This window comes from Pseudocercospora fijiensis (assembly GCF_000340215.1).
Source record: "Pseudocercospora fijiensis CIRAD86 unplaced genomic scaffold MYCFIscaffold_2, whole genome shotgun sequence".
Taxonomy (NCBI): domain Eukaryota; kingdom Fungi; phylum Ascomycota; class Dothideomycetes; order Mycosphaerellales; family Mycosphaerellaceae; genus Pseudocercospora; species Pseudocercospora fijiensis.
Genome location: NW_006921533.1, coordinates 4,837,606 through 4,860,750, shown reverse-complemented (window position 1 = coordinate 4,860,750; position 23,145 = coordinate 4,837,606). Strand labels below are relative to the sequence as shown.

The 23,145-nt window shown below is 51.0% G+C and overlaps 8 protein-coding genes across 8 annotated transcripts; 6 read left to right on the top strand and 2 right to left on the bottom strand.

Annotated features, from left to right (window-relative positions):
- Nucleotides 1-175: 175 nt before the first annotated feature.
- Nucleotides 176-1,886, top strand: MYCFIDRAFT_214212 (uncharacterized protein; the record flags this gene model as incomplete). Its single annotated transcript, XM_007925461.1, has 2 exons — nt 176-349; nt 544-1,886. 2 exons carry the CDS (start codon nt 176-178, stop codon nt 1,033-1,035), a joined length of 666 nt encoding a protein of 221 aa, XP_007923652.1. The 3' UTR covers nt 1,036-1,886.
- Nucleotides 1,887-6,859: 4,973 nt separating this feature from the next.
- MYCFIDRAFT_172115 (uncharacterized protein) lies at nt 6,860-8,685 on the bottom strand (the record flags this gene model as incomplete). The annotated part of the gene is made up of 8 exons (XM_007925460.1): nt 6,860-6,972; nt 7,011-7,219; nt 7,247-7,260; nt 7,296-7,389; nt 7,419-7,526; nt 7,553-7,599; nt 7,637-8,518; nt 8,554-8,685. The coding sequence occupies 8 exons, from the start codon at nt 8,683-8,685 to the stop codon at nt 6,860-6,862; spliced, it is 1,599 nt and encodes a 532-aa protein (XP_007923651.1).
- Nucleotides 8,686-9,198: 513 nt separating this feature from the next.
- MYCFIDRAFT_84488 (uncharacterized protein) lies at nt 9,199-10,361 on the top strand (the record flags this gene model as incomplete). Its single annotated transcript, XM_007924713.1, has 2 exons — nt 9,199-9,401; nt 9,704-10,361. 2 exons carry the CDS (start codon nt 9,199-9,201, stop codon nt 10,359-10,361), a joined length of 861 nt encoding a protein of 286 aa, XP_007922904.1.
- A 729-nt stretch (nt 10,362-11,090) lies between these two features.
- MYCFIDRAFT_89098 (uncharacterized protein) lies at nt 11,091-14,782 on the top strand (the record flags this gene model as incomplete). Its single annotated transcript, XM_007925458.1, has 6 exons — nt 11,091-11,130; nt 11,232-11,290; nt 11,354-13,583; nt 13,639-13,747; nt 13,799-13,956; nt 14,122-14,782. The coding sequence occupies 6 exons, from the start codon at nt 11,091-11,093 to the stop codon at nt 14,148-14,150; spliced, it is 2,625 nt and encodes an 874-aa protein (XP_007923649.1). The 3' UTR covers nt 14,151-14,782.
- On the top strand, nt 13,878-14,782 carry MYCFIDRAFT_210480 (uncharacterized protein). The gene is made up of 2 exons (XM_007925459.1): nt 13,878-13,956; nt 14,122-14,782. Exon 2 carries the CDS (start codon nt 14,368-14,370, stop codon nt 14,668-14,670), a length of 303 nt encoding a protein of 100 aa, XP_007923650.1. The 5' UTR covers nt 13,878-13,956; nt 14,122-14,367; the 3' UTR covers nt 14,671-14,782.
- Nucleotides 14,783-16,288: 1,506 nt separating this feature from the next.
- MYCFIDRAFT_194424 (uncharacterized protein) lies at nt 16,289-17,896 on the bottom strand (the record flags this gene model as incomplete). The annotated part of the gene is made up of 4 exons (XM_007925457.1): nt 16,289-16,317; nt 16,398-17,205; nt 17,260-17,355; nt 17,408-17,896. The coding sequence occupies 4 exons, from the start codon at nt 17,894-17,896 to the stop codon at nt 16,289-16,291; spliced, it is 1,422 nt and encodes a 473-aa protein (XP_007923648.1).
- Nucleotides 17,897-18,806: 910 nt separating this feature from the next.
- On the top strand, nt 18,807-20,328 carry MYCFIDRAFT_202482 (uncharacterized protein). The gene is made up of 2 exons (XM_007925456.1): nt 18,807-19,952; nt 20,004-20,328. The coding sequence occupies exons 1-2, from the start codon at nt 18,877-18,879 to the stop codon at nt 20,158-20,160; spliced, it is 1,233 nt and encodes a 410-aa protein (XP_007923647.1). The 5' UTR covers nt 18,807-18,876; the 3' UTR covers nt 20,161-20,328.
- A 754-nt stretch (nt 20,329-21,082) lies between these two features.
- MYCFIDRAFT_97432 (uncharacterized protein) lies at nt 21,083-22,859 on the top strand (the record flags this gene model as incomplete). Its single annotated transcript, XM_007925455.1, has 4 exons — nt 21,083-21,681; nt 21,735-22,043; nt 22,093-22,557; nt 22,613-22,859. Coding segments are annotated over 4 exons (1,620 nt in total), but the record flags the coding sequence as incomplete, so codon positions are not given.
- Between the last annotated feature and the right edge of the window lie 286 nt (nt 22,860-23,145).

Genomic DNA, 23,145 nt, shown 5'->3' with positions numbered 1-23,145 from the left:
GTAGTGTTCCAAGACTGTGATGGATAGGTAGGCACATATATGAGGGGAGAAGCGACATAAGTGACATACATTTTGGTGTGGACCGCGGCGACACTGGCTGATTCAGGCCCAGATATGAGTTCGGTGACGCAGCCTGGGCAGAGTCGTTCTTGCCAGATGGCAACGGCTTCTCAGAATGAAGCATGGTCAGGTACCTGCTGTGACGGAGCAGATGATGTGGACGCGGGCAGCGGTGAGGTCGGGCGGAAGATTCCTTCACCGCCCAGACAACGACACGGCAACAATAGCCCAGGGAATCGGTCAAACCAAAGCTGCAGGTCCTATTGTCGAAGACCAAGGACCAAGCCACGTGAGCAGGGAGTAGATCCGGAGCGGACGATCCTTGGAACAGTGGACAATTCAAGAATTCTTGCCTACCACGTGCCATAATCCCTACGCCGCTATTATTCTCGGTGCTGGCCAGAGTTTTCGGGCCGACCCTCGCTGAGATAGGAAAATCAATCCTGTGCCCGAACCCTTTTCGTCGCTGGCGTATGACCTCAGCCCTTCGCTTCCCTTCCTCTGCGCGCACAACATCACCTCCGATATGCGTACTCGAATGAGCAGAAATCCTCCGATGGCGACATCCTCCGCAATCACATCGATGCCACAAGGCGAGATGATGCCATTTCTGCCAGCACTTGGCTGGCAATGCTTACCGAGCGGAAGAGGCCGTCCGTTAAAGAGCTGAAGAAGTACAGGAGCATGATAATATTCCTCTGGATAGACACGATGTACAAGGTGGTGGCGCGCAAACAGATGCACGAGAAGACCATCAAGAGGACTTTGATGTTCTTATGGGAGACCGAGCACATCGGAACGAGGAGGATGCCGAACGCATTCGCGCAGAAGCTGCAGAGATTGCCAGCCACACCAGGAAATCTTTGTTGCAAGACGAAGGAACCCTACCCAGCTAGACGGCCTAGCTTCCTTCTGAAGAAGACGTTCGTGCTCAGCGGCAATCAGCCTCCGAGAACGTCAACGGAGCTCACATAATGACGAGGATGTCTAGCAGGAGCAAAGATGCGACAAGTCACAACCAGGGCAGAAGACTAATAAAAACACCACAAAGCTTCCACACCACGAGAAAGACAGGAGATACAGCTCATAGACGTTATACCAAGTGGCCTGGCCAGAGCGTTGCTCCTGAAGTGGCCATCTATAGAATATCGAAGAGGACAAGTCTTCGTTCAAGACATAATATAGTTGCGAACACTCTTCGGAGACATGCCGCCAAGCGGTCTCACCACGTCACCATTCCACTCTCTACTGAGACCTCTGTGCAAGGACAAGCGACTGGAGGTCAGAGAGAAGAGAAGTCTCGTAGGTCATTCCTGAAAGCAACTGAAGATATCGAGTTCGGAGCAGGCGTGCAGGACTCTAGCGAAACAGACCGAGAGCAACGAGCAAGCCCAGAGAACCCTGCGAATGCTGTTCCCCCAGTTCCTACCAGCCGCGAAGCCTTGCAAGACTTGGACCGACCTGAAACTCCTCCGGATGATATGAGACGACGGACATAGTGGCCTGGAGAGTCAGATTTGTTAGACAACAATGATGATGTCGCAGTGGAACATCGAAAGGGTGGCGCACAGTCTACCAGCGGCAAGCAGGCCCCGTACGATGATGCTGAGATGCCGATTGCCACTAGCCGGGACAAACATAGTGTCACATCTGGAACAGCGGATGAGAGGGTGGTGGAGAGACATTCCTAATCCCTGGAACCATTATGCGCGAAATTTCGGACTCTCTCGATCGATCTCGGATCTATATCACGAGCTCCGTAGATATACCTGGGTTAGCGTTAACACAGTGTCCTGGCCGCGACTGAGCGTAGAATTGGGCTTCCTATGAGTATTCCAATTTTGCATTTCTTCTCCGCCCATTGCTCGCGGAGGGATTTCGCCTGCATCTCGTAAGCTCCAAGCAACATCCCGAACCCTTCCACTGTCTCATAGGAGGGATTAAAGACTGCTGGATCGCCCTAAACGGGCCAAGCATCCAACTTTACTGGATGATGATTCTCTCTGATCATGATGAATCGAGCTCAGCAGAGAAATTGTGAAGGATGAGCACAGAGTAGGAGGTATCGCCACCAAGTCGTCATAGGATGTTCACTATTGCCAACGAGGTGGACGGATCGTTGCCATGGGCGTTTGCCGGATGAGATGATCGGACAGATACTGAGATACAGGGTGACCCCCTTGTTTCGGGACCCGCCAAGCTCTCGTCTAGGCCTGTCAAGCGAAGAACTCAGAGGCCGGCATAACTCAAAGCCATCATCTCCAACCGATCCACCGGGGTAGAAGTAGACGCACTCTAGGTTGTATATACCTAGGGGTCGGATATTCCATTCCTGTAGGTTTCTACTATTCCTATATAGAATATCTAACTCGTATACCTCAATATCCGACTATAAGCGTAGGAATAGGATATTCGATATAGTGTATAGGCCTACGGTCGCGGTTTGCCGTATTTGGACTAGTTTAGGCTTAGAAAGTCGGAATAGCCTATACCTACTCGAAATCGAGGATTTAACTGCTATAATTAGTAATAGCTAAGGAGACCGTATCGTAGTCGCGTATATAGCCCTTTAACGCATATATATATATTATATACCTTTGCTAAATACTATCTCTTTTAGCTATTATATTAAAGTCGCTATAGACAACCCTATTATTCTCGCTCTTATCGTTAGTACGGTCGCTAGAGCTACGCTTACTACCTCGACGGCTTTCTAGTACTCGTCGCGTTCTCGAAGCGGTCGGAAACGGTAGTATAGGCCTATAGGCGTAGTTTAAACGCTAATAGAGCCCTTAAAGGGTAGGAGGGAGGTATTTCGGTATCTTAATAGTCTAGAAGACTATTATTATATAGTAACTAGCCTACGATAGGTAGTATTAAAGGACCTAATTACGAAGCTCGAGGAAAGTAGATTAATAGGTAATAGTACCGTTTCGACCGCCGAGAAGACTATAATCTTCTACGACTTCCTAAGGAACAATACCTCGATTAGGATACTACGAAGGATATATTAGCACTCGTTTAAAACCTTTACGCGCGTTATAAAGGAAGTAAGCAAGATCTTCTATCGACTATAAAGCGAATATATATAGGTGCCGCGAGGTAACGAGTTATTATACGAGAAGCTATATACCTTCGGCGCTAGTAAAGAGCCTAGCAAGTTTAACTTCTTCTATAGTGCGCTCGGTGCCCTTAACGGCTCTTATATACCTATAACTTTGTTAGCGGAAGATTAGTCGTTATAGCGTAATCGCAAAGAATAGGTTTCTACTAACGTAATAGCGGCCTATAGGTTTAATATAAAGTTGCACTATATCTTAGTTAGTTATAAAGGGTTAGCGGCGGACACTACTATATACGACCGTATAGTAAGGCAAGGCTTTAACGTGCCTAAGAACCGCTATTATCTTGCCGACGCTAGATACTCCTTTAATAAGAAGCGATTGTTAGTACTATACTAGTCGATAAGGTATTACCTTCGAGAACAGATTAAGTCTAAACTGCGGCCGGAGACGAAGGAAGAGTTATATAACCTACGGCACTCTTAGCTCTATAACGTTATCGAGCGACTCTTCGGCGTATTAAAGAAGCGGTTTAAAATACTAGCTTAAGGCGCTTATAGAGGCTATTCGCTTATAGCGCAACTAAGGTTTATTACCGCCTACTTTGTCCTTTATAACTTTATTGTCGGGCATAGCTCTTAGCCGCTAAACGAAGAGACTTACCTATTCGACGACCTCGACGACGTACCTTATAATAAGGACGATTATAAAGGGTTGTTAGAGCTAGAAGATAACGATCTAGGCAATATAGGTCTCGGTAATAAAGGATAGCAATTTAGAGAAGATATAGCCGTTAGAATGTAGTTAAGTTACTTGCGTTATCTCGAAATATATAGTCTAGATATACGTAGAGCGTAGGAGAAGGACGAGGAATAGTATATAGAGGTCGTAGGCTACCTAGTATATTTAGCGGGGGACGAGAGGGGCGTTTTAGGTAGCGAATATAGTATTCTTTCCTATATATAGCTATTAGTCGTATATTGTTATCTCTAAACTAGGTCTCGGTTTCTCTAGTTAGCAGTTACGAGTATGCTTAACGTTACTTTAGTGCGGTCTTAGCGGGGTTAACTTTAGGAAGTAAAGAGTATAGAATTTATACTTTATATAATAGCAAATTACGTAAAGTTCGTTAAAGCCTAGTCGAATGCTAACAAAGTCGAATCAATTACAACCCCTATATTATTATTAGTATAAAGACTGCACTCTCCGAGCTCCTAAATATAAAATATTAGCTCGGACTCGGAAAGCTAACCTCGACTTTAGCTAATTCTTCTAACTTAACCTAGCCTCCTATATTCCACTTAATACTATCTATTCTGCGGCGGATAGTTACCTATAAGCTAAGGCCGTATCTGCTACTATTAGTGCTATTATCGTAGCTGTTCTTTACGCGCTAATTAAGCCTATTAAGCCTACTTAATACAAGTAAGAAGGGCGATAAAGTACTTCGAGAATAGCTCGGTTTTCTTAGTATCTTAAAGCTAACTAACAGTTAGCTAAGCGTACTTAATAGGACTATTCTCGGTACCAATCTCGGTAAGGATAAGTATCTTGTCCTTAAAGGAAACATTTAGAAGGACGTCGTCGTCTATAAAGTAGTTACTAACTATCGAGATAGCGCTAGTTTATATAGCCGGCTTGTCGACTAACTTAGCTAAGGTTGCTATAGTTTGCTAGAATAGTAGTATAGCCTTCTTTAGCGACTATTTAAAGTCCTTCGAGTAACCGGCTTCTACCTTCTTCTTAGCTACCGCCTTCTACTTCTACTTCTTATTAGCCCTCGTATTCCGAGCGGCAATAATTGTCTATCTCTCGTAGTTAGATAAGCCGCTTAAATCGACGTCTTCTAGCTCGTTAATAACCTCTACCTCCTCGTCCGGCAACTCGGCTTCTAAGCTAATCTCTTCTATAGGCTTACCCTTACTCTTACCCTTACTACTATTAGAATCTACGTCCGCTAGTCGCTATCTACTTATCGCGTTATCGCTAGTCGCAACGTCTCGTCTATATATCTTTTCTATTTCTATCGCGAAGTCCGGCGCCGCGTTCTTAAACTCTCGATACTCTTCGTTACTATCGAAGTACGTACGTATAATCTCCTCGTTTTCCGGCCGCGGAGGGTAGTTACTACTCTACCCGCTAATATGCTTTAGGTGCCTCGTATACGGCCTAAACTCCTTCTTTATCTTACGCTATTTGCCCTTTAGTAAGTCCTACTTAAAAAATACCTTATACTTTAGCGATATATACGTAGCGAGCGTACGCTAGTCGGTAGCCTTAAAGGTTTAATTATCGGTTATTTTGCTATTGTCTTTGAACTTCTTAAGGCTAAGAAGTATAGCCTTAATATAGGTTGACTTATAACGAGCTAGTCGTAGAAACTGCGAGCCGATATCCTCTAACTTCTTCTTCTACTACGCCGTCGCCTTCTTCTTATTCGAATTTAAAGCCGTCCTACCTACGCTAGGTTTCTTCGTAGGAGTCTTCGCTATACTAAATACTAGGGGGTTCGTTAAGAGTTAGAATATGCGGTATATACTAGCAATAGTACGAGAAACAGCTATAGAAATAGTAGGAGACGCGTTCGCGATAGGGTTCGAGGAAGGAACTAAGGGCCGATTATAAGAGTACGGACAATTCGATAATCCTACTCGTATACCTACAAATTAGTGGATTTCAGGAATTCCGAATGCTTAGATATTCTATTCTACGTTCCGACCGGAAATTCCTATTCCCGCAGGAGGTATACACAACCCTAAAGACTCTAATTACGAAGGCGCTTGCGCATCAACTAGCAAGAATAGAACCCCCCCTCCCCTTTCACCAAAGACCAACAAAACTTCTGCTAACGTCCACCCAAGCAACGTCCGTGCTCCAGTGCGCAGATATGATGTGTATACAGCGTCTGAACACCTCGGAAGGCTAACTGTTTTCTCCCCAAATTCTGGCTGGCAGGGATCTCTGCCAATGAAATCGCCTTTTGCTTGGTTGGTCAAGCTTTTGGATGGTCAAGCCCAAGCCTTTTAGCCTTCCAACGTGTTCAGACGTCTATGCCTTCGGTCGTCGCTTGCAGACACATTGACTGGAAACTGAAGCGCTTGCGGGTCACAAACTGGCGGATAGAGGGCTGGAACGAGCCAGACACCCCAAAGCAAGGCCCGGACCCCCAAGCGACAGCCAGCACTGCTCCTGCAGCCTGCAGGCCGCGAAGGGCCAGTCTTGATTTGAATAATGAATACGGGGACCTGGTACCCTAAACTCTTCTTTACAAGCCGCTGCAGCATGTGCCGACCGTTGGCACATGCAGGACCCAACAACGTTGGTACGTGCACTCTCCCTTTACAGTTAAATCTTTCACAGCCGATTCTAGAATTTTGTAGCGCCCGGGGTCCCGGTCTTTTGCTTGCATAAGTTATTAGCAACGCACTTCGAACAGAAACTGGCATGTTGACAGCTTTCCCGCAGACGTTGCAAGCCTCAAAACCTTAGAACTAGTAACTTATCGAAAAGAACTTTTTAGGCATCAATGGGATCTACAACTAATAACGATACACAAGGGCTGGACGGCTGAGTATTGGCGCGCCGCGGCAGTGGTAGGTGAATGTGTTATAAAAACTCTTCCTCTTCTGATCGTATAGTTAATCTATTTCTTTCCTTCGTACAGGCAATTGTATAGAAGACGAATACAAATAACACCTAAACCGTTCCGCTTAAGCCGGGAAACATGAAGACCTTCTCTATTGTAGTCGCAGCTCTCCTAACTGCGACCGCTTCAGCTTCAATACGTCCAAGGAATCCGGACAACTATTTTGGTCTCGGAGAGTATAGGCTAGAGAAGCGGTATAATTGTCTTTGGTGCTGGAGCAGTTCGGCTTGTACCCGTTGCACGACCGGCTGCGTAAGTAATGTTGACACCGTTGTTATCTGGGAGTACTACTGACAGTTTAAATAGACCCAATGTTGTACCGGATGCTAGAAAGGAGGGTATCGCGCGCACGGGCATTAAATTGGAATTGTCGGCTCGCGCGGTACCTAGGTATCGGATAGTGGATCGTACATCGGGCAGTTTGGTATTGGCAAAGGCGTCCTTGGTATTGCTGCAATAGGCCTCATCCGGCCTTTACGAATGGTTGGCTAGCTGGATTCAAGGCAAGAAAGGGGATTCAGATCGACGATACAGTCCGCCATGACCTTGATAAATACATCATTCGCACTACTACTGTAACCTGAAGCATTTATCAGCATGCTAGACATCACTGCTTTCGGACTTTGTCGAGAAGGACTTCTAAGATACACTGGAGCCGAAATTGGCGCCTCCGCCGCTGCTGAGCCATTAAAAAATCGAAAAGCGTCACTTCATTTGCCTCACCCTGGGCTTCCAGCGCGTCAGTATCAACACGCAGTCTCAATGCTTTAGTCCATCCGCCGACTGAGGACGATGTAAAGCCATCGATGTCTCGTTCCAGCCGTCATCGATCTCGCAACCACTTGCCGCCTCTCATTTCTTATTCCACCTGCATGCCAGTTTCCTCCGAAGACTTGGATGCGAGCCGATATCCCGTAATTGGCATCCCCTCTTGGTCGACGAGATGCAAAGTACCCTCAGTTGTTCTGCCCGGTGCTACGACGATGTTGTCATCAACTTCCTGGTCATCAGCAGACGTGTGAAGCCACCTTTGCATCATTTCCTCGCTTGAGACTTGAGTCTTCGCCTTCTTGGGAGCGCCGGGAGTCTGCGGCGGTTGAGTGATCTTCGAAGCCTTTTCTGGAGTCTGTGGCAGCTCAAAGTCCTCATCGCTGTCGAGCATGGAAATATCATCAGAACTTCCACTGCTTGTTTCTTCGGAATCGCTGCTCGACCCTTCGGTTTCCGAACGGTGGTCTAGAGCAACCTCGCCGTCGAGAGCGGTGTCGGTCGTGTTCGTAGATGGCGTGGGTGGTGTCTGAGTCTCATCGCCACTCAAGATCAATTTGTGCCAGATTGACTCGCCGCCGCGGAATACAATGGAATGGAATGCGATCGTCAAAAGATCGATGACCGCGCCGTACGCTGCCGCTGGATGATTGACCGCCTGGGTTGCGAATATGTGTCCCGGTCCGCGGTTGCTTTGAACAATGCGCCAGATGGTGCGAGCCCAAACTTCTTGGGTGATCCAGTCGAATGTGCTTGTATTCTGATCTGAGAACTTCCCTGCGACTCCTTCTTCAACATCACCCTCTTCCAGGCACATCAGCAGTAAATCATCCTCGAGAAAGCTGCGGTTGTAAAAATAGCCGTTCTCACCGGTCTCGATCCACTCCCGTCCGTCTTTGAAACGCCTTCGTCCCACGACGCAGAGATTGTACCACAATAGAGTGTGAGTATGTACAGTCGGCAGAGCAAGCCAGGCTTCGAACTCGGTGCGCGTAAGGCGCAGTTGATCGGCAATACATTCGCGCCCGTTCGAATCATAGCAAATGGCTGCGTGTCTCCTGGACCGGCGTCGATTGTCCATGTTGGTCGTTTGCGACGACGCGACCAACTCCGCTGAACGATGCTGAGCCGTGATGGTTTGATGAGCATCGTGTTCTGCTTAAACGCCGGCGATAAGTGAGGTTTGGCAGGCAGCATATGATCCACGTGCTGCGCCTGTATGATGACCTTGACCACCTGTGTGAGCATGTGAACTGTAGATGTTTCATGTGCCTATACTGAGGGAAGTCACCATCGCTTTTCTCACTTTGACTTCACTTCGATCCAATTCGCAACGCCAGATCAGCATAAATTGTTGGCATTTTTTTTACCTATCTGCAAGGTCCAGACTTCGCGACACGCCGATCATCATGGCCACCAAGCGTGCAGCCGATACTCTGTGGTTTCGAAGACTGGCTTGGCCACGGAGCAAATCTGCGCAGTCATCATTTCTGACCCCAATACAAGACACATGGGCGACCAGCGGCTCAGAGTCGAGCTGAGCGAGAAGAACGCGGACTTATCAGCCGTGACTTCACAGAACCAGCACCAAAAGATATGCTGGCGGCCGCAGAACAGGAAATGAGGCTCGAGAAGTGTAGGTTCGAAGGAACGAAAACAAAGATGAAGAAGAAGCAAGACGAAGTTCCGAAGCAAGCCATGCGAGAGCGTGAGCCAGGCCAGTCCGTGAGCGACGCCGTGGAACTAGATACATATGTGGTGGGGATGGCGAAGACGAATGGTGCCAACACGACATCAGTGGAAGACGAGCGATCTCGTTGTCAGCAAGTCATATACATACTACTACTGTCGCTGATGAGCGTACGGTAACTTCCACGTTAGGGGTCGGAGAGAACCGATCGCAGCTTGATCCGTGCGGTCATCCGTCGCGTCAAGTTCGTGTTCCGATTCGGTCACGTGCATCGTACACAGCTACAAAGAAAGAAAGTCGACATCGCTCTTGCTGCGTGCTGAAAAGAGCTTTGTCCAATCCCAACCACCTCATAAAGCTTATCCGCAGCACGCGTAAAGGACCGCGTCAACCTCCGGCATCTCCTCTTCCAACTTCTCTCTCATGTGCACCACCTGACTGTTGCGGCGCTCTCGCAGTCATGACAACCTCCTCAAGCCATACCCGCAAACGCCAATACCAGCCTTCGAACCAAACCACTCTCAACTCATACTTCGGTCGCCATGTCTCCGGTAACGCACAGCCGCGATCGCCAATGTCGCCAGCACTCCCGGAAGATGTTCAGTCGTCGCTGGTCAATGTTGGAATGCGTGTCCGAAAAGCTATGAGCGATGCACAATCCCCGAAGGTCTACGGCTCAGCGGATGCTTGCGTTCTGCCGGCGTCGTCAGCTCCGGTGCGCATAATCCCTCGTCAAGAACTACAACCATTCTGTGGGCTACACAAGACAGGTGGATGGGCCGTACAAGATGTGCCTCCCTCCTCGGCACCTGCGGCCATGCGCCAATGCGAGGATTACGACAATGAAGGCATGCCATCACTTTCAATGTCGCAAAGCACAATTCCATCAACGCAGAGCAGCTCCATGAGCACGTCTTCGAGCTTGGGCGCAAAGAAGCGCACGTATGAAGATGAAGCCGAGAACGACATGGACGCATTCTTCGACGAATCCGAGGATGCAGTAGCGCAAGAACCAGATGCACTCCGTCCGATCGCAAGAATGAAATGCCGGACTGGAAAGAACAATGCGCAAATTCTAAATGACAATGGGGACTTCGAGGAAGCACCCTTTTTGATGCCGATGGACGTGCAATAGGGAAGCAACAGCGTGCCAGAACCTGCAGCACTTGTAGACGGTATGCTTGTATATGAATCGTGGAAACGGGTCGGAAAGGCATTCCTGATGGGCTGGAGAGCATTGTGGTATACAGATTGCATCGACCGCCCGCTGCCTGACTTGGAGTTTTTGATTTAGTGAGATACCCACAGCGTGAAGACTTGCCTGAGACAGGCCCAAATGAATATTGCATCTGACGTGAAACCTGCATGTGCATGATCTCAGTCCTCTTTCATGCTCGTTAGTACGCGGTAGCAATTGATGAGGCGCGAGGAAGTGGCAGATGGAGGGGCTCTCAAAATCGCCGTCGCAGGACCCACGCTTGATTGACGGAGCAACAGCGCCACCGCCAACGCCAACGCCAACGGCCAGAACGAAGAAGCGCAATTTTCCTTCCCTCAGCGCAACTTCTCCCTCTCGCCCATACCGTGGTCTGCTTCTCCTCCCGCCATCACAGCGCATCAGGGCTTCACTTATTAAGATTCAGCACGACAGAACCGACAGAATTCTAACCAACATCTTACCGCGAACTCTCAACGCCTGAGTCGCCAATTGATTGGACTGGACCCTGCCTGCGCGCACGCCACACTCAGCAGCGGTGCATGCACTCCACCAAAAAACTACACACCTTCATGACAATTTGAGCACAAGAGCAACGAAGCTCGCCGTCACCACCACATCCGCCCGTTGACCCCACGCCTGCCCAGCATGGATGTCAACGCCGTCCTGAACGGCACACTCGACCCAGGTAAGTGAGGAAACAGCAGCAACGCGCTCCCACAGGGAGTCACACGCGGCTGCTGCCCTTGGCGCGCACTGCGGTGAGGCTCGATACTGATGCGGGTACAGATGCCAACACTCGTTCACAGGCCGAGAACCAGCTTCGAACCGCCGCTGAACAGGACTTCGTAAGTTCCTTCCTCTCCTCCTGCCAAGCCAAGACCGATGATGTACTAACTGCGCGGACACAGTCGGGCTACCTTACAGCCCTTTCCGGCGCTCTTGCCAACGAGCAAGCCCCCTCGACAGTGCGTATAGCCGCCGGTCTCGCCCTCAAGAACTCCTTCTCCGCACGAGACTTCGGCACACTCCGACAAGTACAGTCCCGATGGCTGGAGCAAATCGACGGCAGCGTCAAATCGCAGGTGAAGAGCAATGCATTGCAGACGCTGGGTTCGAACGACCAGCGAGCAGGGCAATCCGCCGCCCAGTTCATTGCATCTGTTGCAGCAATAGAGCTGCCGCGAGAGCTGTGGCCAGAATTGATGCCCACTCTCGTGGAGAACGTCGGCAACGGCAGCGACCAGAAGAAGCAGTCTTCTCTTACCACAATAGGCTTCATCTGCGAAACGGAAGATCAGGACCTCAGAGATAGCCTTGCACAGCACAGCAACGCCATCCTGACGGCTGTGGTTCAGGGTGCACGAAAAGAGGAAGCCAACAACGACATCCGAAATGCCGCCATCACTGCTTTGGGAGACTCGCTTGAGTTCGTGCGAACAAATTTCGAGAACGAAGGCGAACGCAATTACATCATGCAAGTCATTTGCGAGGCCACCCAGGCAGCCGACAACCGTATACAGCAAGGAGCTTACGGCTGCTTGAACCGTATCATGGGCCTGTACTACGAAAAGATGCGATTTTACATGGAGAAGGCACTCTTCGGCTTGACCATTCAAGGCATGAAGAGTGACGAGGAGGATGTGGCCAAACTCGCAGTCGAATTCTGGTGCACCGTTTGCGAAGAGGAAATCAGCATCGAAGACGACAACGCCCAAGCGCAAGCAGAGGGCAGCACCGAGCTTCGGCCGTACTTTAATTTCGCACGCGTTGCGACTCAGGAAGTCGTTCCCGTACTCCTCGAGCTTCTCACCAAGCAAGACGAAGATGCCGGCGATGATGAATACAACATTTCTCGCGCCGCATACCAGTGTGTTCAGCTCTGGGCGCAAGCTGTCGGCAGTCAAATCGTTCCATCTGTCCTCGGCTTCGTGGAAAAGAACCTGCGCAACGAGGACTGGCACTACCGTGATGCTGCAGTATCCGCTTTCGGGGCGATGATGGAAGGTCCAGATGAGAAGGTCCTGGATCCGCTCGTCAAGCAGGCTCTTCCGGTCCTGATTAGCATGATGGGCGACTCCTCCGTTCACGTCAGAGATTCCGCAGCATTCGCACTTGGCCGCATCTGTGAGGCTGTCTCGGAGTCTATTGATCGCAACGAGCACCTCCAACCACTTATCACAGCTCTTTTCCAGGGCCTAGCATCAAGCCCCAAGATGGCAAGCTCCTGCTGCTGGGCTCTCATGAACCTTGCGGATCGTTTCGCTGGAGACCCTGGATGCCAGACCAATGCTTTATCGCAACACTTCCAGGCCAGCGTACAGCACCTTTTGCAGCTCACTGAGAACACCAATGACAACATGTTGCGGACTGCTGCGTACGAAGTACTCAACGCCTTCGTTACGAACGCTGCCAACGATTGTATTAAGATGGTGGCTGCTCTGAGCAATGAAATCATCGCACGCCTGGAGAAGACACTTCCCTTACTGCAGCAAGTCGTCTCCGTCGAGGACAAGCTCACGCTCGACGAGATGCAGACTTCGCTCACATCAGTCATCATGGCCATCGTGCAACGTCTGGAAGCCGAAATCGCACCTCAAGCCGACCGCATTATGGGACTTTCTCTGCAACTTCTTGGTGCTCTGCCAGGGAAGTCAAGTGTCCCTGACACTGTCTTCGCTACGATCGGGTCGCTGGCGAACGCGCTTGAGGGCGACTTCGAGAAGTACATGCAACAGTTCCAGCCATACCTGCTGAATGCACTGAACAACCAGGAAGAGCCGCAGCTCTGCTCTCTCGCGATAGGACTTGTCACCGACATCGCGCGTGCGCTCGATGCGAAGGTGCAGCCTTACTGCGATGCGTTCATGAACAGCTTGTTGAACAACCTGCGAAGCACGACTTTGGGTAATCAGTTCAAGCCAGCGATTCTGCAGTCATTTGGCGACATTGCTCAAGCCATCACTGGCGCCTTCGAGACCTATCTTTCTGTTGTTGCTCAGGTGCTGCAACAAGCTGCAGGCATCAGTACCCAGGAGAATGCTTCCAACTTCGAGATGCTCGATTACATCGTCTCGCTTCGGGAAGGTATTATGGATGCCTGGAGTGGCATCGTCATGGCTCTAAGGAGCTCTCAAAAACGTACGTACCTATCGTTCCAATGCCCCACAAGCATGCACGGCTAATATTGTCACAGAGCAACTCCTGCAGCCCTACGTGGAGTCAATTTTCCAGCTTCTGAATAGCGTATACTCAGATCCAAATCGCACCGAAGCACTGCTCCGATCAAGCATGGGTGTTGTTGGGTAAGCATTCGCATATGCACTACTGTTGATATTGAGCTGACTTTTCTCCAGTGACCTCGCAGAAGCCTTTCCCAATGGCGAATTCAGCCACCTCTTCCGAAACGAATGGCTCACTGTCATGGCACGCGAGACTCGTGCCAACAAGGAGTTCTCTTCGCGCACCCAGGACACTGCTCGCTGGGCTCGCGAGCAGATCAAGCGACAGTCAGGTAAGATTCTACTCAAGCTGCCAGTGATCTGAGACGCTGGAAGTGACCTTGCGCATCGTGCGTGACTGAAATCAGTGACGCTACGCCTGGGTTGTCTTCCGTGCATCGAGATCCACCAGCACCTGACATATATCTATCACTACGCCATTCACTGACGCCATGAAGCCCTTGGAGGCAACGCCCAGATGTCTTGAGAAATCATACCATCGAAGCTGCCGCCCTGCATAGCTGCACGTATAGCTGCGTGTTGCTCATGCTCAGGTCCAGCCCTAGCTGATGCTCAAATCAGCAGTGCCCAATGTCGATGAAAACGACAGGACCATGAGCAGTCCAAGAAAGGCCACCATCCACCGCCACGGACCTTTTCCCCGCGAGTGCACGCTGTGATTTCCGCCCTTGTCTCCGCTGTTCATGCCCGAGGCAGACCTTGGAATGAGACGTGACTTCTTTGCTCTTGAGGCACTACGCCGTGGAAAGATCAGGGTTCACTTGCTGCCACCCACCCACCCCGAAACGCTTCCCCGAAGCACGACCCATGTTACAACAGCACACGACACGACACGCACTCACGCCAGCACCTGCACGCATGGATACCCGCCCAACACAATTGGACCCTTTTGTCTGACACCGAAACAAGGAAGTGATGATACAGCATGCATAGCAATGATAGCACTGGCACAAGCACAAAGCACGGAGATGGATCAGGAGGGGTAGAGACGGTGCGCACTGTTGCCTCGACAGTGTCGAAAGAATAGATCTGATCACCCTAATCACAATCGAAATATCTCGTATCCCTTAGCTCGGCAGCAGCGAGGAGTGTTCCCCGATAATCGTCGCTTACTCTACACGGAATCCTTAGCAAAATGCGCCGGCTGTGACCACACTCAAGCCTGTGAGCATCACGCCATACGTTCCGATCTTGCTAACAGGCTGCCAACAGGAAGACTTCACGAAGCAGGTGCGCAGAAGGCAACAACTGCCAAAAGTGAATCAGCTGCTGCAGAGATCTAGAAGAGAGCGGCAGATAAGGTGCGTCGTCGAAACTGGAAAAGCGGGTCACTGAATCCACTGAAGCGAGATGAGAGTGACAATGAGAGTGGACACGCGGCCGATGATGAGTCTGCCGCAAGACGACGATCTGGAAAGCAGAGACGCATGGCGGATGAGGATGCATCGTCTCAGGAGCCAGGACGATCACAGCCTGGACCGTCTTCGATTGAGGTATCCTCTTCGCAGCCATTTGAGCTTTTGATATCAGAGTCTGACACGTTTAGGGCAATTTCGTGCCTTCCGCGCCTCTCGCCATCGGCGGGCTAAATGTCCCTGTCCCTCTTGGTGTGCACGTCGCAACGCCGCCAGTGACCGAGGAGTTCGAGGAAATGACAAACGCGGATGCTGCAAACAAGCTCGCGAGTGCCCTGGGACAAGCTCGTAATGACTCGCTCGGAGAAAGTGCTGGACCGTCTTCTGATACATCCGAGCAACCCAGCAATGATCTGCTCGATGAGGTGTCGGACTGGGGAGACACCAGAAGAATGGAATACGCACAGGAACATCCTTATAGCAACTCTCTTGGTAGAGGTGCTGGCAAGAAGCGTGCTGCGCCGTCGCAGACTCCGACTCCTGATGGCGCTACGACGCCTGCGAGCGATGCGAGCTCTACTGTCCTGTTGGAGTACTTCGCTCGATTGAACCCAAGGCTCCGCAGGCAATGGAATATGGACAAGAAGCCGCCGCACTTGCAAGAGGGTTGGAGAAAATTGGATCATCTTTGAGTGAGTCTTTGATTCTTCTGCAATGCGAGGGTATTATTGTTTACTGAACTTGTCTTCCAGGCAACGCATGTCCACCAGCGTTGGCATCTTTCGGATATTCTTCACTCATTCTTCGTGCCACTCTCGCGACCTCCGAGAATTAGCTAGCGGTTCTTTGCCAGCTTTCTCGGCGCATTCATTTTGAAGCACAGTCGTTATCATAATTGTTACCGATCTGCACATTCTTCTTTGAGTTTGGGCTGTTGGTATTGTGGGGCAGATGCACGATGTCGATGTCGATCACTCTGTATATATAAGCAGACGGACGGATTTAGAGAGCCGTAGGAGCATGTAACCCAACATTCATCAACGTTTTGAAATTCTTTGGGAGTGGCTGCGGCTCATCAGTTCACTTGAGTGAGATCGCACAGCAGCACCATTTTGAAGCTTATCGTGCTAGCTAGCGGTCATGCCAAAGGTAGTAAAATAGGGCCTGACACCTACCAGACAAAAAATCTCCAACGGCTTCTTGTGACGAGTTCTAAACATCAACCTTCTTTGCCGCTTTATTCAAAATCTCAGACAAGTCGTTCCCATGGCAATATTTCTTGCGAACACCAGTTTCTTCTTCCCAGTAAGTCACCTCCCCTTCAGTATGCTCAGTATCCTCGATCTTGAAGTCTGGACCTTTCTCTTGCTCGGCTTCCTTCAGTCCTGAGTAGTGCTTGCGGCGGCATTCGGTATCTCTCATGTGTCTGTTCCAGCGCAGTTGGTCCTGTGAAGCGGCTTTCCAAAGCCAAACTGCAGATTTCTCTTTTTGTGTCAAGGACACGCCTGGCTTTACGAATGCGGCGATGTATTGGAAGCGTGTTGGTGGGTAGAACCACTCGCCATTAGAGTCCATCGAGCGTGGCGAGTCAAAGGTGTCTTCTTCGTCGTCTGACTCGATCTGCGTGTAGCCTGGTGTTAGGACTTGTAATTCAGGAGAGCGCGGTGCATGCTTGGATGTGTTGATTAAGTTGCCCATTCCTGATGCTTGCTCGTTGTACGATGGTGAGTCCGAAGTGCCGTCGATCTGAGGTATGGTCGGCTCGCAGTCTTGACAAGGGCAGCGTGGTGTGCGAGCAGTTACCGTGTCATCCTCTTCCGGCGCGCTCTCTTCGAAGAGACTTTTCGGGTCAATGCTTCCCTCCCCAATCACGATTCCTGGATGGCGAGGCACTTTGGCAAAGTTACCCTTCCACAGCCACTCCATACAAGCCAGACAGAGACAGAAGTCTTCTGTCCTCACAGGTCCGCCTCGCTGTCTGAGAGCGAAGAAGTACGTAGCAGGCGGAATGCAGTCGGCGCGAGATAGGCAGCCTGGAAGCTTGCAATACATATCCGGACCAGTATCGTTGTAGCTCGTTGTTCGCTCCAGAAACAGAGTCGAGCCTGTCGACAGCAGGATTCGCGTGTGCTGCGCAATTGCTGCGCCAGCTTCGTTCCTCATCTTCTAGGAGAGCGTTAGTCTCTACTACCGGTTGATCTGATGAGAGATAAGCTTTACGATCTTCTTCTTGTCGAGCATCTTCTCGATAATGGCTTGGATCTCAGGTGCCAGTGGCTCATCCTCTACAAACGTGCCAGAGTACGTGCCGCCAGCCTAGAACGAATTAGTCAATTACGGATAGGAGAATAGGATGTTATCTGCTTACCTTGTGGCCAAAATGGTACATGCGATCGTCGCCCTTGTCGAGTGAGCTGACTTGCGATTCGTCGAGGTCGTACATATCAATGTTGAGTTCAGGAATGCGACGACTGTAGCGGGAAGTGAAGGCATCAGAGTCGGTGGGCCGAATGCGAGGGATTGCGATTGCGCTGCGTTCATTGGCGAGATAGTTGGGTCTGGGCGAGTCGAACATATCGCAATCAGGACATGGATGTGTGTCGTCTGGCTGCGGTGAGATGCAGCTGGTCGGTAAGTGGTCGTCATCGGTCGGGTGGCGGCCACTGTACTCGCGCAGTGACGATTCCTGCTGGTATGATGCGGGCGGATACAGCATTGGAGTTCTGCCACAGTCAACCAATTCGTATGAGTCGTGAGGGCGAGGGCCGAGACGGTCGTCGCCGTGATTGCGCTCACGACTACCGCTGGCCGATAACCTTCTCCATGCTTCGGATCGTGTCTCGGGCATTCTGCTCATGTCAGAGCTGGAAGGACAAGATAATGGGTCGTGAAGCTACTGGCTTGATCTAGAGATGTCTGCGTTGAGCTCACGGGATGCGGCACCTAAGGCAGCGCTTGAAGCGACTTGAACACGCCTCCCCCAAATCAAACTTGGAAGCATTTGAAGCATTCTTACCGAGTCGCAGCAACAGAAGCATCAGACTCAGCATGGAGCAATGAGTCGAGTCTCTGCCTGCACCTGAACTGCAGCAGCACTCTTTGCTTGCGCTTTGATCCGCTCTTCTGCAGCATTCCAACTTGCCTGCTCAGTCACTCGAGTCTGTATACGTGCACAATATGGAGTGACAATGTCCATTAACTCCGAAACGTCCACGAAAGAAGTCATTTACAGCAGTCTTGGTGATCAATTCGAGTCCCCTTCTGGAACCTACCTCTGGGAACAGTATGTACATCAGATTTTCGGAGTGGTCCTTACATTCTCTCCTTTGAACCGTGAACAGCCTTTCTACAAATGCTGTCAGGCCAATGTCAATGACCAGCCGTATTTCCTCGTGCCTGAGAGTGTCTTCGCGATAACTTGCTTTGGACTAGGGGTCTCGTGCCGAATCCGATTCCGGAAGACGCGCAGGACATTTGCGAATGCATCAGCAGAGTACCGAGTGTCCGCCACGTATTTCCTGTATTTGTTGCCTTCTGTTCTCCCTGGTGAGCGGGTTGCTGTACGCAGCGCAAGGTGAAGTCAGAAGTCAGCAGCGGAAAAGGGCGGAAGGAATCTGGGCAGCAACGGACGAATCGCCAGCCGTCGTTCCACCACCAGACAGATCGGCTGAGGTCAATTTCCTGCATGCAGGGTCGTCGCGGTGTCACTGTGGTCGAGCCGTCAAAACGCCACCGAGTCGCTGACAACTCCTTAGAAGGCCTTTGCGCGCCTCTTGTGTCTCGAGTCAACTTTTCCTGGAAACTCTGCCATCAGTCCCTCGAACTCAATTCGCAAAGATGCCTGGTCGAATGCTCCCGACGCTGCCATCCGCAGAGGTCGCGTCGCATAATACCGAGAAGTCGTGTTATGTTACTGTCGGCACAAAAGTCTACGATATCACGCCTTTTCTGGAAGACCATCCGGGCGGAGGTGATTTGATACTGCAGTATGGCGGCAAGGATGTCAAGGAAGCAATGGAGGATGAGATTTCACACGCGCATAGCGAAGCAGCCTGGGAGATTCTCGACGATTACCTCGTAGGCTTCGTCGCGACGCAGAAAGTGCTCGATGCCGTGGAGAAGAGCAATGATCCGTTCAGCGTGCTACCGATGGAGCCCAGCGCGAAAGGCATGAAGGAATTGGACAAGGCTAGCAATGGCGCAGCTGCAGAAGTAAGGGCCAGAGACCAGGCTGTTATGCATGGAAGCACAGAGGACAAGCCTGTGTACGAGGCAACAGGAATGAGCTCGGAAGAAGATTTGAACAAGGAGACCGACGCGAGGATGGACTACAAGAAACACAAATTTTTGGACTTGGAAAGACCACTTCTGATGCAAGTCTTCAACGGCGGCTTCAGCAAGAAGTTCTACCTGGAACAAGTACATCGGCCACGACATTACAAGGGCGGCGAGAGCGCACCGCTATTTGGCAACTTCCTTGAGCCTTTGTCGAAGACACCTTGGTGGATCGTGCCAACATTCTGGTGGCCGCCTGTCGCATACGGGACATTTCTCGGTGCGCAATATTTCAGCCCTCACATTCTCGTAGCATACTGGATCGCTGGACTCTGCATTTGGACTCTGGTCGAATATGTCCTGCATCGATGCTTGTTCCATCTTGACGACCACCTACCAGACAACCGATATGCCATTACCTTGCACTTCCTGCTTCATGGCATCCACCACTACCTACCCATGGACCGCTTACGGCTTGTAATGCCACCCACTTTGTTCCTGGTTCTGGCGACACCATTTTGGAAATTGGCACACACAGTCTTCTTCTATGACTGGTATGCAGCAGTCGCTGTTTTCTGTGGAGGCATTTTTGGATACACATGCTACGACATGACCCATTACTTCCTGCACCACAAGAAGTGAGTACAGCTTTCAGACCTCTTACCTCTCTTTATACTGACCTTTGCTAGCCTGCCCGCATACTACCGTGAGTTGAAGAGGTACCATCTCCAACATCATTTCATGGATTACGAGAATGGCTTTGGCGTCACCAGTCGCTTCTGGGACAGGGTATTCAAGACGGAACTGGCGCCTCCACCAGCGCCCAAGGTTCTCAAAACTAACTAGACATGGATTCTATCGAGCACAGAAGACAGCATAGCATGGCATCGCGTTAGAAGCATTGAAGACGGCGTTGCAGGGCAGAAGATACCAACACAGCGAATACTGATTGTACATAGATTTATCTGTAGATAATGATAATCACCAATGGAAGAATCGACCAAGTGCAAGGTGAGATGATTGACTTCGTTGTGAGTTCTATGAGCTCGAATAATGGTGACGGACTTCACGCAATGCAGTATTGTATACATGTCCATCAAAGTAATGCGACAGTGCTGCCACAGCGCTGCTCTAGCCGCAGTAGCGATGCTAGTGAGGGGCGGTGATGCCTGTGACCGATTGCCTTCACAATTGGTATAGAGTTAAAACCGTTTCGAGGCGGTCAAAGCTTAATATTCTAGGCAGGGCACGTGCAGGTGCAACCGTGCAGGCCGGCACTCGGTAGCCGAATTCTCACCTCTTTCTTTGCGCCTCGACTTTGCACTTCACAAGCTCACTTCCCTGCTACATCCAACATCACCAACACTCTTATCTCACAGTGACTGCTGCGAGCGCCTGCATCCAGCCGTGAAGGGTATCACACAGTCCACTGCACCTGGTCACCAGCGGCGACACTCACAAACTTCACAGCGGCATCCGTCAGCCTCCTTTGACTGGCTGCGGCGGCCTCATTCACGACCACCGCACCGCACCTCGAAAATTCGATACTTCAAATCCCCGCCGTAAACATCGCGATCTGCACACTGTGAGCATCGATCGACACACTGTCAAGATGGCCAACCCACCGACTTATCTAGAATTGTCCGACCTCCTCGAAAACGAAGAGAAGAAAGCAAAAGCCCGCATCGCTGCCGAGAAGGCTGGCAGCAATGGCGCCTCCGATGTCCACATGCATGGCTCTACGCCAGACGCTACTCTAGGTTCTCCATCGCGCAACGATCCACTGCGCCTCGACCGTCCAGATGATGGACTACGCGACCGTCGAGGACGATCCTCCAAAGACAGGTATATGAGCGAGAGGGAAGAGAATGACGAGCGCAGGGCCCGCAGATCCAAAGATATCGCCGACGAAGACGCAGGCAACGGGGGCAGTGACAAGGCCAGTGCTAACGGAAGCGAGCGCAGCAGGCGTCGAAGCCGCTCCCCACGACCAGAGGGTCGCCGCGAAAACCATCGCTCTCGCGATCGCCTAGACCGCGCAGGTGGAGACTACTACCGTGGCGGTGGCCGCACGTCTCTTGACGATGATCGTTACCGACCACGTGAGCGCGACGATCGTCGACCTCGGGATCGCGACGACCGACGTGGTGGCCGCGACCGACACTGCGAGCGGAGACCATCGCCTCACCGTGGAACCAAGCGTAAGACGCCAGAACCTACTGATGATGAGCGCGACAGACGCACAGTTTTCGTGCAGCAGCTTGCTGCCCGTCTTCGCTCACGCGAATTGAAAGAGTTCTTCCAGCAAGTCGGCGATGTGGTTGATGCGCAAATTGTGAAGGATCGTGTTAGCGGCCGCTCCAAAGGGTATGTTCATCTCACGCACGTGTTATGACTTCGTATGCTGACTTCTATCGCAGTGTTGGTTACGTCGAGTTCAAAGAAGAGGAGTCAGTCCAAAAGGCCATTCAACTCACCGGACAGAAATTATTGGGCATCCCTATCATCGCTCAGCTTACCGAAGCAGAAAAGAACCGACAAGCTCGCAACACCGAAGGAACTGCCACTCAGTCCAACGGCATTCCATTCCACCGCCTCTACGTCGGCAACATTCACTTCTCTATTACAGAGGATGACTTGAAGAACGTCTTTGAGCCTTTCGGCGAGCTTGAGTTCGTGCAACTGCAGAAAGAGGAGGCCGGTCGCTCCAAGGGCTATGGCTTTGTGCAGTAAGTGACCCAAACCTCTCATTTACTACATATACTTATTGTCCACCAGGTTCATCGACCCCGCTCAAGCAAAGGAAGCGCTCGAGAAAATGAACGGCTTCGAGCTTGCTGGTCGACCCATCCGTGTGGGTCTCGGTAACGACAAGTTCACTCCCGAGTCCACCAATTCCCTCCTTCAGCGCTTTGGCGCTCAGGCTCAACAAGCACACAATTTCCAGGGTTCCCAATTCTCCGGCATGGGTGGTCGGGGTGCTCACGCTGGTGGTACAGGCAACTTCGACAGGCCAGCTGCTCGCGATGTCGACAAGACTGGCGGAGCGTCCGCACTTGACGACACCGACGTCGGCGGTGTCAACTTCAGCAACTACAGCCGTGACGCTCTCATGCGCAAGCTGGCCCGAACTGACGAACCTGAGCAGAAGATGGCACCAAAGACTCAACAGAAGAAGCCTGTCGTCGAGCAGGCAGCTGCCACTCGCTGTGTCTTGATCAAGAATATGTATGATCAGAACACGTATGTACTCAACCGCTGACACACCTTGCGAAACCATGCTGACATTAAGATCCAGTGAGACCGATCCAAACTGGCAGAAAGAACTCAAAGAAGACGTCAAAGGAGAATGCGAGGCAAAGTATGGCAAGGTTGTCCACATTGACTTGGCTCTAGACAACAATGACGGCGAGGTCTACGTCAAATTCGACCGCGTTCAAGGTGGCGAGAACGCCTTCAAAGGCCTCAACGGTCGCTGGTTCGGCGGACGCATGTTGACTGCTCAATACGTGGTCGACGCCGTCTACCACATGAACTTTCCGAAGGCGGCCAACGTCTAGTTGCCACTTCTCTACAGGTACGTTACTCCGTAAATCCGTCTTCTTCGACGGTGTGCTATGGCAACGGCAGCAAGGGCAGGGCGGAGTTGTATGAGAGTGGGCTTGGAGTTGGAGTCGGGTGCAGCATCAAATGGAGTTCAATCTGGCACACAGCACAGAAGGGTGAGGTCTTGGACATCGCGGCGAGACACGTATGTCTCGTCGCTTCGCTGATGAGCTGCAAATAGTGGCTCTGCATCACAACACGGCAAGGAAGCTGCATGCTTCTGAC

Excerpts from the sequence above, each read along its gene's own strand:
- MYCFIDRAFT_202482 (XM_007925456.1), top strand. The coding sequence starts at position 18,877 with ATGCCTGGTCGAATGCTCCCGACGCTGCCATCCGCAGAGGTCGCGTCG. Across the intron at positions 19,953-20,003 it reads TACTTCCTGCACCACAAGAA|CCTGCCCGCATACTACCGTG; the intron begins GTGAGTACAGCT and ends GACCTTTGCTAG.
- MYCFIDRAFT_210480 (XM_007925459.1), top strand. The coding sequence starts at position 14,368 with ATGCCCGAGGCAGACCTTGGAATGAGACGTGACTTCTTTGCTCTTGAG.